Source organism: Drosophila nasuta, chromosome 2R (assembly GCF_023558535.2).
Source record: "Drosophila nasuta strain 15112-1781.00 chromosome 2R, ASM2355853v1, whole genome shotgun sequence".
NCBI classification, from domain to species: domain Eukaryota; kingdom Metazoa; phylum Arthropoda; class Insecta; order Diptera; family Drosophilidae; genus Drosophila; species Drosophila nasuta.
The window spans coordinates 7,858,041-7,873,438 of NC_083456.1; the positions used below are offsets into that span (position 1 = coordinate 7,858,041).

Consider the following 15,398-nt stretch of genomic DNA (forward strand, 5'->3'; position numbering starts at 1 on the left):
TCTCAATTTATAGGAAACTTAAAAAAATAAATATTTGATAAAATTAAACAAATTCAATTATAAAATACATGATGTAATGTAATGTAAAATCAATCAAATTAAAAAGTTGAGTTTTTTTAAAAAATATTTTCTCAATTGTACTCATCATGACAGTGTGGTATAATCTAAGCAAAAACTCAGTGTTTGTATAAATTGGAAAAGCGGTCACACTGAATAGCACAACGCAAAATATAAGAAAACAAATACAGTGAAAACAATAAGTTTAAACGCAAAATACTGAAAAATTGGCACCTAATTAGTGGCTAGACGTGAAATGCAGTAAGTAAATACTGTTTGCATTGATTGAGCATTCATTGCAACGCATTTACAGGTCTTACGGCGGCCCCGACCAGAGCCATCTACATAAGTCGGAGCAACGAGCGGTTTTTGCGCATCCTGCGACACATCCTTGGCTCTTGGACGGAATGCCTTGGATGCTGGCCACCACAAATGCCCCACAGCCGGGTGGCGTGATGCAATTTGGGGCGAATACCAATCACAATGCTGTCGACATTGAAACACAATGCGGCAAGTGGCAACAAAAGCGCAAATCACTCGAGCAACAAGCTTCTGGACTGTGAGGAAAACAATTATTATTTCAAGCATATACATATAATAAATGTATGATTATTAATTGCAGCCCACCAAAACAGCTTATAACCGAGGAGCGCATAACGGCACATTTCAGTGGCCTGCAAATCTCTGGAGATGCCAACGGCGGCGTCGTCTCTGGTCCCCACAACAATAACAGCAGCGGACAAAATGTGAATGGTGGACTGGCCACCGATGACATACCGTCGACGAGCACGGGTAAAACGCATCATCCGAATCCAGCATATCAAATGGCTGCTATGGAATTGGAGCAGAAGCTGCGCAATGCCAATCGAATTGTGATCTGTGATGAAGTGAAGCAGGGCGTCGTCAGTCCGGTGGTGGCCGCCGTAACAGGTGCAGGTGCCATGCCACCCGAGTGGCTCATCAAATCGATACCCAGGCCATGCACCGCTCTGGTGCCATGGCAGCCACCCACAACACTCCACATCCCGCTTCACAATAAGGAACAAGCAACGCGATCCTCTCGAGGAGCGCAGCATGCTTCATCTAATGTGGCACGGAATGCTGCAGCTGTTGTGGACCTCGATGATTACGATGATGAGCTGCAGTTCTTTGAGAATAACAATACATGCAATGTGAATTTAAACAAGTCTGATGAACAAATGGACGAAGATCTGTAGCTCTTTAATTTTAGCATATAGGGGATAAGAAGCGTGTGTGTGTGTGTTTTTCGCATAAGCAAGAATAGTTAGCAGCCGCCTGTCGATTTACTAATCAACTAATTTTAGAAACAAAAAAACAGAAAACGAAACGAATATTCAGATGTACTCTCTTGTATGTGTTTTTCAATCGATGCATATTAAAAACAATGTTATTGTAACTAGTTTTGTTTATTATTTTTATATCATTCATGCAATTCATTAATTTTTATTCATACACACTTGAGTTAAGCACACTGTAGAAATATTCAAAATGCTTTGCCACATGTAACAGCTGATAAGTCTGTGTAGCCCTGGTTTCAAGAGCTGCAACAGCTGATTGTGTCTTGCAGAGCTGTGCAGCTCTTTAACAGATGCCATGGCAATGCTCTTTGAATATTTAATATGTTTACTAGCTTATAAATACAATTATTACATTTTATGTATATTATACAATAAAAAACACTGATTTTTTAAATATTTATTTAATTATATTACATTTTTTAACGCTTCATTTATGTGGTGAGGAGCACTAAGGGGGAGCATTTGCTGTTATTTTCAGCAGTAATGTTCGCTATCGCATGAAGCGCATTTTTGCATATGCCTGCCAACGGGCACACTGTTCAGTCACAGTTCATTTTTCATCAGGTGTGGGTGCGTTTTGCGGACGTGTTGTGATACAACGACGACGACGACGTATTAAAAAAAACTTCGATAAGTGCTAAAAATGGGTAAAAATATAAGCAAGCTGTTGTCTCACATTCAGTTTTGACAAGTGTTTGAACTAAACATCGAAGCAGCATTTGCAAAATGTTCATACACAAATTGTGTGTGATTCTGTTTACAGATTTAATTAATTAAAAAGCCACATACGTACACACACACTCACATATACTTGAATGCATGTGTGTGTGGACAGTTCGGAACATATGTATGTGTTTTTGTATGGCCGGGTCGTTGAGTATATACACACATACAAACATATATATGTGTATAAGACATATACATATGTATGAACGTGTAGCTGGCAATATATTTGTGTATTAATTATAATTAAAATACATTTGAACGCGTAAGCAAAATGAATGTAATTTGGAAACGCAAAAAATATATAATGAAGAGGCAAGAGGCGCAACCAAAACGATAGTGTCGGCTTCGCGGATCTCGAGAGTCGCGTGGTGACGCTTACAAAGAACACAAAAAAATACCAGAGGCAGAGTCACCACAACAACAACAATAGTGGCAATAACAACAAACACACAACCGCAAACAAAAAATAAACGAATCTGAGATAAACGCGTACGAAAACGCTCAAGTGCAATTTTAGAATATTTTTTACAAGTTCATGGGAAAGTAATGCGAAATGACAAATACGCGATATGTGTGGGTGTATGTGTAATTGTTTGTGTCCGTGTCTGGAGGGGAAATGTGATAAGTAAGCTTTTTGTTGGTGTGTTGTGCATCGCTGTGGTCGTATGACAAAAATAATACGTCAAATAGATGCAACCCACATCCGCATTAAATTTATGCCAGCGACACGCAGGCAGGTAAACGAGCCCAACGTTCCGCTGCGACTGAATACACCACAGGCTTTTTTCTTTTCGTTGACCTGTGAAATAATACAGCCGCAGTAGCGGCAGAAGCAGCGCAGTGGCGTAGCTTCTGGTACACACACGCACACACGTGGGCAACAGACGACGAAAACCCCCAAACGATATAGAAGCCGAGCCCCTGACGTAGCCAGTCGCAGGCACACAGGCAAGTCACAGGCTGGCTGGCAGAATCGTGGTGAATTTTGCACACAATAACAAGCAAGCGGCCCACCAACTGTGTTGAGTTTCAGTCGGCTTGCCTTTGGCCGCGACGCGATGCGGCTCTGTCGCGCTGCTCGCTCGCTCTTTCAGTCTTCATCATCGTGTGTGGGAGTGAACAACTATTGAACGCGTGTGTGCTCTGCAGAGCGCTCTAGTAGCGCCCCGTAAACTTTGCGTGCGTTTGTGTATTTGTGACTGTATATGTGTGTGTACATTTTCGCTGGCTCCTCGAATTTATATGAAGTAATAAACGTCGACGACGACGTCTGTGTCTCTGCAATTAGTATTTTAGTGTGAAAGGGACAGAAAAATAAATAAACAATAACAAACAAGTGCAACTTTTTTAGCTTCATGCATCTTTAAGTTTATGTTTCTCTCTCTCTGATTACAGCAAATAATTAAACACAGAAAAAGTGAAAAGTGAGTAAGAGAATTGAGAACGAACACTGATTAGAGCTCTCTGATTTACACCAAGTACAAGTGCAAATAAAACAGATTTTGTGGCGATGTCCACCGCCGAAACGGGGTCGTCGCCTGGCAAAAGCAACAGCAACACCAACACTAGCAATAACAACAACAATAGCAGCAGTAATGGCAATAGCGTCACTACAAGCGGCAATGTGAATCCGAAAGGTGTGCAGCGTCGACAATTGGTGAGTAAATCATTCACGCACACATTCATAGATATTAAAATGAACAAAAACAAAAGCAACATAGAATATTAAGTAAAATTGATAAGCCCTTAAAAGAGTGATTGAATTGATGGGGAAGGGGGAGCATTTAACTGCCAACAGTCGTTTATTGTCGTTGTCATTGTGATTGGCAAGCGTAAATCATCATTAGCAATCTATATAAATAAAAATGCACGCTCACTAGCTCGCTCACACTCTCACTCACTCATATTCACTCATTCTGAGTGCGCCAAGCTCAAGTTCTACCTCACCTCCACCACACTCACATACCGTCGTACTCTCTTGCATATGTAAGCTCACTCATAAGTACGCCAAAGCAAAAAGAGAACGAGACAGAACGTGTTGCAGCAGCAGCACTAGCGACAACAACGGCAACGAAGACGACGGCACTGCGCCCGTTGAGCATTGAAGCTCAACTGATGCCGCCGCATGACCAAAAGCAGTTTCTTGCCATTTTGTTTGTTGTTTCTGGTGTTCGCATTTCGTTTTCAATTTGGTTTTCGTGTACGTACATGTGTGTTTGTGTGTGTATGTAGAGCTGGTATCGTCGCAGATAACAGCCGTAGCATATTTACATGTATGCTTGTATGTACGTACATACATATGTATTGTGTGTTCGTGTGTGTGCTGACTGATGGTCACACTACATTTCTAGTGATTATTCGAGTACTTCTTTGTGTGCTTTTGAGTATCGCACATTCACTTGGCTTGTGCATTTGATTAGCACCAAATTGGGACAGCAGCTGTTGCTGCTCGTCGTCGTCGTCTCCGCTGTTGTTGTTGGCCTGGCCAACAACAATTGAATGGCCTGCTGTGTATGTTTTGTTGTTCTTGTTGTGTCCGTTGGCAATGTCATCTACATCCACACACGCAACATATTCATGAATATTTCAGTCGCGCATATCTAAAATCTACACTGCTTGCGTCGCGTTACGTCGCTCCCTCGCTCTTGCTCTCGCTCTTACTCTCTATCTCCTCCTCATTTGGGCAGGAAGCGCACATTTAGTGTGCTTGGATTTCAGAGATGAGAGCAGATTGCTGGGCCGCTTAAATCGTCGCCACACTTCCGGATTTTAATCGGTTTAAGGACATCGCTGTCAGTCGTATACTTAATATCAAGTGTGCTTTCAACTTATTTGATTTTATTACACGTAATTATTTTCGTGTGGGGTTCGTATTATCGTATCAATTATGATAATGTGGGATTGGTATTTAATTTGGGCTAGTGCAATAATAAATAGATTTATATCGCTATTTTTCCATTATATAAAGAAATAAATAAATCTAGCGATACTTTTAGAAATGCAAGTAATTTGATTATTATGCGCATTTTGTAAATTTATGTCAATACTTTTGAATTTTACTGTATTTAAATAATATAAACGAAAATTTTTAGTTACACTAAGGTAGAAATACTTGTAACTTTTTTCGCTTGTAATATGTACTTTACATAAATAAAAGTATCTTTCCATAATGATAGACACACTATATTGCGATATTTCACGTGTCCATCTCCAAGTTGAATTTTAGTTTCGACTTATGTGTAGCTTATGAAAAATTTATAACTGAATGACTAACAGAGTCCACAGAGCATTCGCTGCTAACGCACAATTATCGCAGATTGTTACTATTACGCTGTATATGTGTGCGTGAGCTTTACTCTACATGTGTGTGTGTGTGTGTGTGTAAAGTTATCAGTATGTGTACATTGCCCCGCTTTAAAGGGGACCCCGCATGTTTCTAGTGAAGCAGCGACAGCCGTCCGCAATTAGCACCTTAATAGAATACATTAGGCTTAACCGAACGGCAATCTGGTAGCCGGTGACGCCACACTACACTACGCCTCCCTCTCTATCTCTCTCACACATACAGAGACACGCACAGCAACAGATCGAATCACTCGACTGGCGTCTTTGCTAACCAACACAAACTCATACACCTCGTATACAAATACAACGACACGCACTTTTATGCTGCGTTGTCGTTGAATTTTTTGTTTTTGTTTTTTCTTTTTGTTTCTGTTATTTCTTCTACCTGTCGATTGTGGTGTGCTAGCGTTGCCAGACATTTGACAGCCAAAACAAGCTTTTTTTTGCTGCTTGCCTGACAACAACAGCAACAGTATTGAAAGAAATCATTTAGAACACGCCAAACAAGTTTTGTGCATTTGTGGAACGCGATCATAGGGAGGCAGCAAAAGGCAGTAAGCTTAAAAAGGATATAAGACAAACACACAAACCACATGCAAGCAAATGAGGACAGCCCACAAAAAAGAGTCACACACATACTAACCGAAACTCATGCACATGCACAGAGAACGTTTATAGATTTTTTCGATACAAGTCCACCACAACTGAGATTTACAGCCGCGACCAGAAATGCAAAAATAACTCAAAGCAGGAGACAACACACACAAGCACACATTCATAGAAATCTGCATGTGTATTTGTTGTTGTTCTTGCTGATGATGTTAAGATGATGGAGTGAGGCATAAAACGCAACAGTCGTTTCGGCTACCACCCGCCAGCCGGCGCTGCAACACATCATATAAGCACTTGCGCTCACAAACACACGCACACAGGCACGCACATAATCATGCAAAAACGTATGTATGTATGTAAAAATATATTCAAAGTGCAAGGCCGGTGCATGCGCACAGAAAGGAGACAGCAACAGGAGCTGAGACTGACGACAACGCGAATCCAATTGCCCTTTACAAAGTGCATGCGAAAGCTGCTGCTGTCCTGAAGTCGCCCTCATCAATTGCGACCGGGTGGTGGTTGCTTGTTCAAGCTTTGCCGCCGAAATCAGAAAAAATACGACCATGAGAATATAGGCAGTAACAGTAGCAGCGACGCTGTCCAAAAACAGCATGCGACGCCATCAAAGGCGAGCGAGCGAATGAAAACGAAATCACAAACGACGAACTTTAAACGAGTGAGGGCAAGCCCCAATTGAGTGGGCACAAGGTGTACGAGAGAGTAGGATAGCGATAGCTAGAGAGTGCCCACAGTTGTGGTGAGTACGAGCGATTGCTTGCTGTCATGGTGAATACGAACTTGCCAGCAGCCGACATTACACTGTGATTCATTTGATGGCATCAGCAATAGCAGTGGCAGTGGCAGCGACTGCGAGACTGCGACTGTTAGCAGCAACGTTGACGCCGCCCTCTATGTATATTTTTAGGCATTTATCCGGCGTTCCGTCTCCCGGCTAGCCATTTACTAATGTGTTCCGTTTTACTCTCTTACCATCGCACTCACTCACTCTCTTTCTGTGTTACAGCGCGAGCGCAAACAACGCAAACTTTACCTTGAGGAATGGACACTGGGTGATGATGATGGGGAGGGGACGCGCGGCTTCAGTGTGGCCGAAAAGCTCGAGTCCTCCAAGTTTGCACAGGCCGGCATGGTACGCGAAATGCGCGGCAGCGATCTAACAGTCGCGTAAGTAGCAACAAGACTATTCAATGAATATCGATGGCTAACTATCGTTGAATTGCAGTTTTCTACAGCAACATGGATTCAACATACCCTTGTTGTTCAGGGAGAAAAGCGGCTTGGGGCTGCGCATGCCAGATCCTCAAGAGTTCACAGTGAACGATGTGCGATTGTGTGTGGGATCGCGTCGTCTGCTGGATGTCATGGACGTCAACACGCAAAAGAATCTGCAGATGACAATGAAGGAATGGCAACAATACTATGATAATCCGCAAAAGGATCGATTGCTTAATGTCATATCGTTGGAGTTCTCGCACACACGACTCGATCACTTTGTGCAGAGTCCGGAGATTGTGCGACAAATCGACTGGGTCGATGTCGTCTGGCCCAAGCAGTTGAAGGATGCACAGAAAGAGAGCACCAATCTGCTCGGCGGCATGATGTATCCCAAAGTGCAAAAATATTGCCTCATGTCGGTGAAGAATTGTTACACCGATTTCCATATTGATTTTGGTGGCACCTCTGTCTGGTATCACATCCTCAAGGGTAGCAAAGTATTTTGGCTCATTCCACCCACCGATCGCAATCTGCAGCTCTACGAGAAGTGGGTGTTGTCCGGCAAACAGGCGGACGTCTTCTTTGGCGATATGGTGGAGAAGTGTGCTCGTGTTTATCTCACAGCGGGCAACACATTCTTCATTCCCACCGGCTGGATACATGCCGTCTATACGCCCACGCAATCCCTTGTCTTTGGCGGCAACTTTCTGCACTCCTTTGGCATTGTGAAGCAACTGAAGACGGCCAGCGTTGAGGATAACACGAAGGTGCCGCAAAAGTTTCGATATCCCTTCTTCACCGAGATGCTGTGGTATGTCCTGGCACGCTATGTCTACACGCTGCTCGGCCACTCGCATTTGGATGGGGAGCCGTCGGCCAGTGAGACGGAGATGGCCGCTCGTCCACACACACATCTGACACACTATGAGCTCTTTGGCCTCAAGGAGATTGTCATGTATTTGTACGATTTGCAGCCACAGAAGAAGAATGTGCCCAGCTTGGTGCTGGATCCGGTGGCGCTGATCAAAGATGTGCGCACATTGGTGGAACGACACTGCAAGGATCAGCAGGATATGGCCGTAACAGGTATGTCTGTGCTACGTCCCGCTGCCGAGGAGCAGCCACACTTTCAACTGTACGATCGGACGCGCGTCAAGCAAGAGATCAAGCAGGAGATCGCTCGCAAGAATGCGGAGGTTATACGCGAGCAACAACAGCTGGAAGCGGCCAGGGAGGCCGAGTCGGAGGCTGTCAGCAATCCCACCAACAATCCCTCGAGCACCAACAGCAGTGGAAGTGGCAGTGGTAGCGGCAGCAACAGCAATAATATCGCCAGCAGCAACAACAACATCAGTTACAGCAACAGCGGAGCTGGAGTCGAGTACAGCAATGGAGTGCTTAAGAAGGAGCAGTTGGAGAACGGAAGCTCCAATGCGCAGCCAGGTTCGTTATATGATTTGGATATATTGTAAATACGAATATGATGTGTAGTCTGCAAATTCGACATTCCAGAAAGTACTATATATTTATTTCTGTGATGAATTTAAAACTTGTTAGAAAGCATTAGTTACGCTAAATTATATGGTTATATGTAGAAGCGTTTAGAATTTTGTCAGTTTTTAATGCGAGTTAGTATTTTATGGCAATGTGAGTTAGTATTTTATGCGTGTGACATTATGTAATATTATCTAAAGTAAAAAAAAAAAACATACATACATTTTTATAGCCGCTACCCATAGGGTAGAAGGGTATTATAACTTTGTGCCGGCAGGAAATGTGTGTAACAGGTAGAACGAGGCATCTCCGACCCTATAAAGTATATATATTCTTGATCAGCCGAGACGATCTAGCCATGTCCGTCTGTGTGTCTGTCCGTATGAAACACTGGATCTCAGATACTATAAGAGATAGAGGAATATTTTTTTTTCGACAGCATTTGTTATGTTTGCACGCAGATCAAGTTTGTTTCAAACTTTTGCCACGCCCACTTCGGCCCCCGCAAATCAAAAAAATCGAATAACCGATTCGAATAATCGAATAATTTTAAAGCTAGAGTTTTGGTATATACAATAATTACTATAGTATTTATGATTCCTGAAAATTTGGTTGCGATCAGATAAAAATTGTCGAAGTTATTAAAGAAATACTTTTGTATGGTCTGTGGTATATTTTGAATGGTGTACTATATCGATATACCAAACATACCATTTGGTATATTTTTAGTATTTTCGGTATATTTTGAAAATAATACCGAAATATTTTACCTTTATTAAAAATGGGTAGCGGGTATCTCACAGTCGAGCACACTCGACTGTAACTTTCTTACTTGTTTCATTTTGCTTTCGGTCAGCACATTAGTTAGAGATAGGACTGATTTGAAAATTGATTTTTTGTTTTAAGATAATTACAAAAATTAACGAATACGAAACAATTAACGAATTAATGTATTTTATCGTAAAACAGAAAAAGTTCCTAAAATCAATCTTAAGAATAACCTTTAATTAATTTTAAAATTCTTTCTTTTGCATTTAAACATGCTTGATTTATAAAATCAATGAATAATATCACTGGGATGCTAAAGCTTATATTACATATATTTGCAAAAACACGAAATATGATCATTTAATTTTGATAATCTTGATTTTTTTTTGCATCTAAGCATTCTTGATTTAGAAAGGTCTTTTTAAATCAAAGATCATCTCACGCGGATGCTAAAGTTTAATAATAAGTTTAATGTAATAGTTTGAAATTTAGAACAAATTTTATATCATTTAAAAGAGAGTACCCTTAGAAATTAAATGAATGTCTACAATATTTCGTTAAATTTCCAAATATCAAATGGAATAATTAAATAACAATTGATTGTAACTTTTTATAATATTCCACTGCAATTTTGTGTTGTATGCCATATTAAAAATGCTTTTATGACATACGCCTAAGGAGTTCTCCTTTATAATTAAATTTGATTTATTTTACAGAAGCCACCTTTGTGCTGCCCACGGATACTCTCAAGTATCGACCGCCGAAGAAGATGCATCTTGCAAATGCTGTGGCAGCTGCCGCTAGTAGCAGCAACAGCAATAGCAGCAGCAGCAATAACAACAACAATAACAGCAGCAACAGCCCCACAAATATCGCTGGTCACAGCAATGCAGTCAGCGTAATTGCCACCAGCTCTGGTTATGTGGATGGCGCCGCCGCAGTTGGAGGAGGGGCTGGAGGAGGAGGAGGAGGTGCTGGCGGTAGCCTGGACAATTGTCCGTCGCCAGGTGAAGCGGGCGCCAAATTGTCGCCGCATCTAACGGGAACTGGGCAGCCGCGACGTCGAAGAACGCGTTGTAAGAACTGTGCCGCCTGTCAGCGTTCGGACTGCGGCACTTGTCCCTTTTGCATGGACATGGTCAAGTTTGGTGGCCCGGGCAGAGCCAAACAGACGTGCATGATGCGACAATGTCTATCGCCCATGTTGCCGGTGACAGCGCAGTGTGTCTACTGCCATCTGGATGGCTGGCGACAGACGCCAGTGTCGCCGCAGACGAAACAGCTCGCCTCCCTTGAGGGTCCGTCGGCGTTGATGGAGTGCTCCGTTTGTTATGAGATTGCCCATCCGGATTGTGCGCTGTCGCAGCTCGATGGCACTGAGGATGCGGCCGATGCCAAGGGCTTTGTCAACGAGGATCTGCCCAATAGCTGGGAGTGTCCCAGCTGCTGTCGTTCGGGAAAGAACTACGACTACAAAGTGAGTAGACGCGTTGAAAGCGCACTGGAATGTTAACAGCCTGGAAGTGATACTGTTTTCCCATTAATAGTGTCTAGTTTTGATGAAATATTGTCTTAAGTAGCAGCAAAAGAGGAGATAAAGTTATTTCAAATATTAAAGTTATTACATATATTATAATAAACGTTTCTATTACTTTGTCTGCAAATATGCCAAAACAAATTGTAATGAATATTTTTAAGTTAGGTTACAAATAGAAGAGGAAGTATTTTTTTATGCTATCTTATAAATTTGTAAAAATTCTTATACCCGCTACCCATAAAAGGTATTATAACTTTAAGCCTGTAGAGGCATATCCGTTCCTATAAAGTATAAATATACTTGCTCAACGACAACATCCGAGATGATATGGTCATGTTCGTCTGTATGCATAAGGCCCTGGATTTCAGAGACTATAAGAGACTAAAGAACTGTTTTCGACAGTACTTATTATGTGAGCATGCAGATCAAGTTTGCTTCAAATTTTTGTTTTGCCCACTTCCGCTTCCGCAAATCGAAAAGCAAGCGTAATTTAATCTTAATGATTCCTGAAAATTTGGATGCGATCAGAGAAAAATTGTAGAAGTTATTTACAAAAGTATGGCAAAAAGTGCCATCGCTTTTGTAACAATTTGGTATATTTTTTAATATATGGTATATTTTGAAATATGCCAAGTATAACCTTCGGTTTATTTTTATTAATGTTTCGTTATATTAATTTGGTATATTTTGTTTTACTGAAAATTCGTAGCGGATATTTCTTTATCCGATCTATTTAATCTAACCATATTTTTGCGTATTTGTGTTTTCATTTTGGCTTGACATTACTAAATTGTTTCCAAAATATGCAAACAGCGTTTTTACAAGTATAAAATATAATAGAACAAAAATACGATAAAACTTTTGGGGCAACAATCCCAGAACAAAACATAAAAGTAATCTTGCTCTGCAATATTTTTCAACATTTTTCAGTCAATTATATTGTTATAATAGTTTATATTACATATCTAATTATTAAATTTAATGAATTGGTTGTTTTGAATATTTCTACTAGTTGTTCGTAGAATCTATTTCATTCGATTACGTAATGAATTTTGTATTATTTTCTGAAGTTATTAATCCATCTACGATTTTATTAGTGAATGCAAATTTCCGAAATTCAACTAGAATCGGGTAAAATGGGAAATTAGTGACACTTTCAGTAGGTGATTTTGACGTTTCTCTCTGGTTACCATTAAATGTAAAATCTTGTAATTAATTTTAATTTCAAACTAATTTTGCTCTTTCCAATTGCAGCCACGACATTTCCGTGCACGGCAAAAATCATCCGAAGTGCGACGCGTGTCCGTTTCGCATGGCAATAATGCTAGCGAGGCTCACGAGACTGGCGGTGGAGGTGGAGGAGGAGGTGGAGCGGGTGGCGCACCTGGTGGTAATCTATTGCCACCGCCAGTGGGACAATACAATGACTTTGTGTTTACCAGCGAGTCGGAGATGGAATCGGGCAGTAGTGGCATGCACACGACCCACTGGAAGCATGGCTTGAAGCGTCACCATCAGCTGGAGGTGAAGACGGAGCGCATTAACAGCTGTGATACGCCCTCGCCGGGCATATCGCCGAATGCGTCTGTTGGCGACAAGGTGAAGCGACGCAAGAGTGATGATGGCACCAGTGTCAGCAGCAGCATGCACGAGAGCAACGATGCACCCTGCTCCAGTTCCATGGAATGTGGTGCGGGTGGCACGGCAGCATCAAATGCGGCAGCCTCTGGTCATGGTGGTGGAAGTGGAACAGGCGGTGGCGGTGGAGGTGGTGGGTCACGCAAGAAGAACTCGATACGTTCCCAGTTGGCGCAACAGATGCTTAACTCATCGACGCGTGTGCTGAAGAAGCCGCAGTACGTGGTGCGTCCGACACCGTCGTCGGGCTCCTCCTCGCTGGGCAACTCGTCGGGTGTCAGCAACGGCGCCAGCAATGGCCTCAACAATAGCGCTGGCAGCAATGCGACGGGCACAGCGGGAACTGGCGGCGGCAGCGGTGCAGCTGCAGTGTCCAGCAATGGCGCCAATGGACACCACAATCATCATCATCATCAGCAGCAACATCATCACCACCATCATCATCATCATCACAATAATAGCAGCAGCAGCGGGAACAGCAGTTCACAGAATCTGGCATTGGATGCAACGCTTTTGAAGATCATCTTTCGGTATTTGCCCCACGAGACGCTCGTCACGTGCTGCTCCGTGTGCAAGGTGTGGTCGAATGCGGCCGTCGATCCTGATCTCTGGAAGCGCATGAATTGCGCCGAACTGAAAATATCCGCATCACTGCTGACGGCAATTGTGCGACGACAGCCCGAACATTTGATCTTGGACTGGACGCAGCTGGCGAAGCGGCAATTGGCCTGGCTGGTGGCCCGTCTGCCGGCGCTTAAGAATCTCTCGCTGCAGAATTGTCCCATCCAAGCGGTGCTGGCGCTGCACACATGCCTCTGTCCCCCACTGCAGATACTCGATTTGAGTTTTGTGCGCGGCCTCAACGATGCTGCCATCCGGGACATTTTGTCGCCGCCAAAGGATTCACGGCCCGGTCTCAGTGATTCAAAGACACGACTACGCGATCTCAAGATGCTCAAGCTCGCTGGCACAGATATCTCGGATGTTGCGGTGCGTTACATTATGCAATCGCTGCCCCATCTCAAGCACTTGGATCTGTCATCGTGCCAGCGCATTACCGATGCGGGTGTTGCACAAATTGGCACATCGGCGACGGCAATCAATCGCTTAGCTGAGCTCAATTTGAGCGCATGTCGTCTGGTCTCTGAGAATTCGCTGGAGCATCTATCCAAGTGCGAGAGTCTGGTGTGGCTCGATCTGCGGCATGTGCCGCAGGTGAGCACACAGTCCGTGATACGATTTGCCAGCAATTCGAAGCACGATTTGTGCGTCAAGGATATCAAGCTGGTGGAACGACGTCGTCTCTCGCTCACCAATAACTGGCATGACTGAGTAACGACGATTACGCGAGGAGAGCGAGGGTGACGATGACGATGGCAGCGGCAATCCTAGACACATACACACATGAATTTGTCTCGTTTAGTTCATAATTCACAGATGCACTTTTGATTCAATTTCCCTACCACAAACCCCAGTCGGAATTGGTAGTCGGAAATTAAAAGGCTCCCCTTGAAGTACACACTTCCAATCAGATAATAGCCCATATGCCAAACCAAAGAATATTTCGTTTCTATCAGCCCTTCGCATCCAATTTCATACACAGCTTGAGCTAGTAAGCATCTCCTATGTTTATACGATATTTAATCGTAATTGGGCGAAATAAAATATTTCGTTTGTCTGCAATTCTTCAGTTTACTTTATGGCTTGTAACTTTTTTTTAGTTATTTTTCTTAAGCCTTTTTTATACAAGGGAACTTTTATACGCATCCCGTTTTCGCAGGTAGAACAGTTTTTTTTTAACTAAATTTCAAAAATAACTAGAACACTTGCTTACAGTTTTGTGTAGAAAGAATGTTTCTCATAAGGAGAACATTGCTGGTCAAGCTATCATTTCATGAAGTAAGCCACAACTGAGCTGCTAAGTTATCAACTTTGTGTGCTTTACGAAGGTCACTGATGAGGTTGTTTGGCAACATCCGAAATACGTAGCTACATATCTGACCAGCCACCATTATTATTGATTGATTTCATTGAATATCCAAATATGTATAAAAGAAATGATGCGAAGGGCATTCAGAGCCGATTATTGAATTCTGATAACAAATAGATCTATATAAATTCATAATTATTTTTGTCGTTTCTTATGCATATTTCTCGATATGTAGTGATAGTTGATAAACTCACAAAATCAGATAAATATATATGCAATGCATGCACATACATACATATGTTTATGTAGAAGATAGATGAGATTAGGCATTTAGTATTCTCCCCCGGGCATCAACGTGTCGTAGCACCTAGAGTTAATTAGAGCAGGGAATTAATCTTAGCTTAGTGTTAGATCATTCTGTTAACTCAATGATTCTTCAGTTTTATTTAATGACAACATGTGTGTGTATTTATTTATTGTATTCAAATCACTGTTTGGAATCTGTCAATAAGTCCGCCCTCCGACTCCGTTCCATCATGATTCGCAATGCCCCTCCAATCCCTAGAATCCCTAGTAGAAGCTCAAAGATCGGGCGCATTCATGTTAAGCAAAGGATAAAGAAAATTTAAGCATAGTGATAACGTGGCTAAAATATATATATATAACATACTATATATACATATATTCATAAATATATGAGCAACATAAGAATTATACGTGGTACACCTACAATACA

The 15,398-nt window shown here is 42.3% G+C and overlaps 2 protein-coding genes across 3 annotated transcripts; both read left to right on the plus strand.

Moving 5' to 3' along the window:
* The first annotated feature begins 79 nt into the window (after positions 1-79).
* On the plus strand, positions 80-1,469 carry LOC132786934 (uncharacterized). The gene is made up of 3 exons (XM_060793713.1): positions 80-318; positions 371-616; positions 680-1,469. The coding sequence occupies exons 1-3, from the start codon at positions 314-316 to the stop codon at positions 1,272-1,274; spliced, it is 846 nt and encodes a 281-aa protein (XP_060649696.1). The 5' UTR covers positions 80-313; the 3' UTR covers positions 1,275-1,469.
* A 450-nt stretch (positions 1,470-1,919) lies between these two features.
* LOC132784818 (jmjC domain-containing histone demethylation protein 1) lies at positions 1,920-14,636 on the plus strand. 2 transcript variants are annotated; one of them, XM_060790687.1, is made up of 6 exons: positions 1,920-2,023; positions 3,498-3,759; positions 7,084-7,244; positions 7,303-8,738; positions 10,274-11,034; positions 12,349-14,636. In XM_060790687.1, exons 2-6 carry the CDS (start codon positions 3,613-3,615, stop codon positions 14,062-14,064), a joined length of 4,221 nt encoding a protein of 1,406 aa, XP_060646670.1. In that variant the 5' UTR covers positions 1,920-2,023; positions 3,498-3,612; the 3' UTR covers positions 14,065-14,636. The 2 variants fall into 2 exon arrangements, with proteins under 2 accessions (XP_060646670.1, XP_060646671.1); XM_060790688.1 differs by lacking the exon at positions 1,920-2,023 and adding an exon at positions 2,808-3,349.
* Positions 14,637-15,398: the final 762 nt, after the last annotated feature.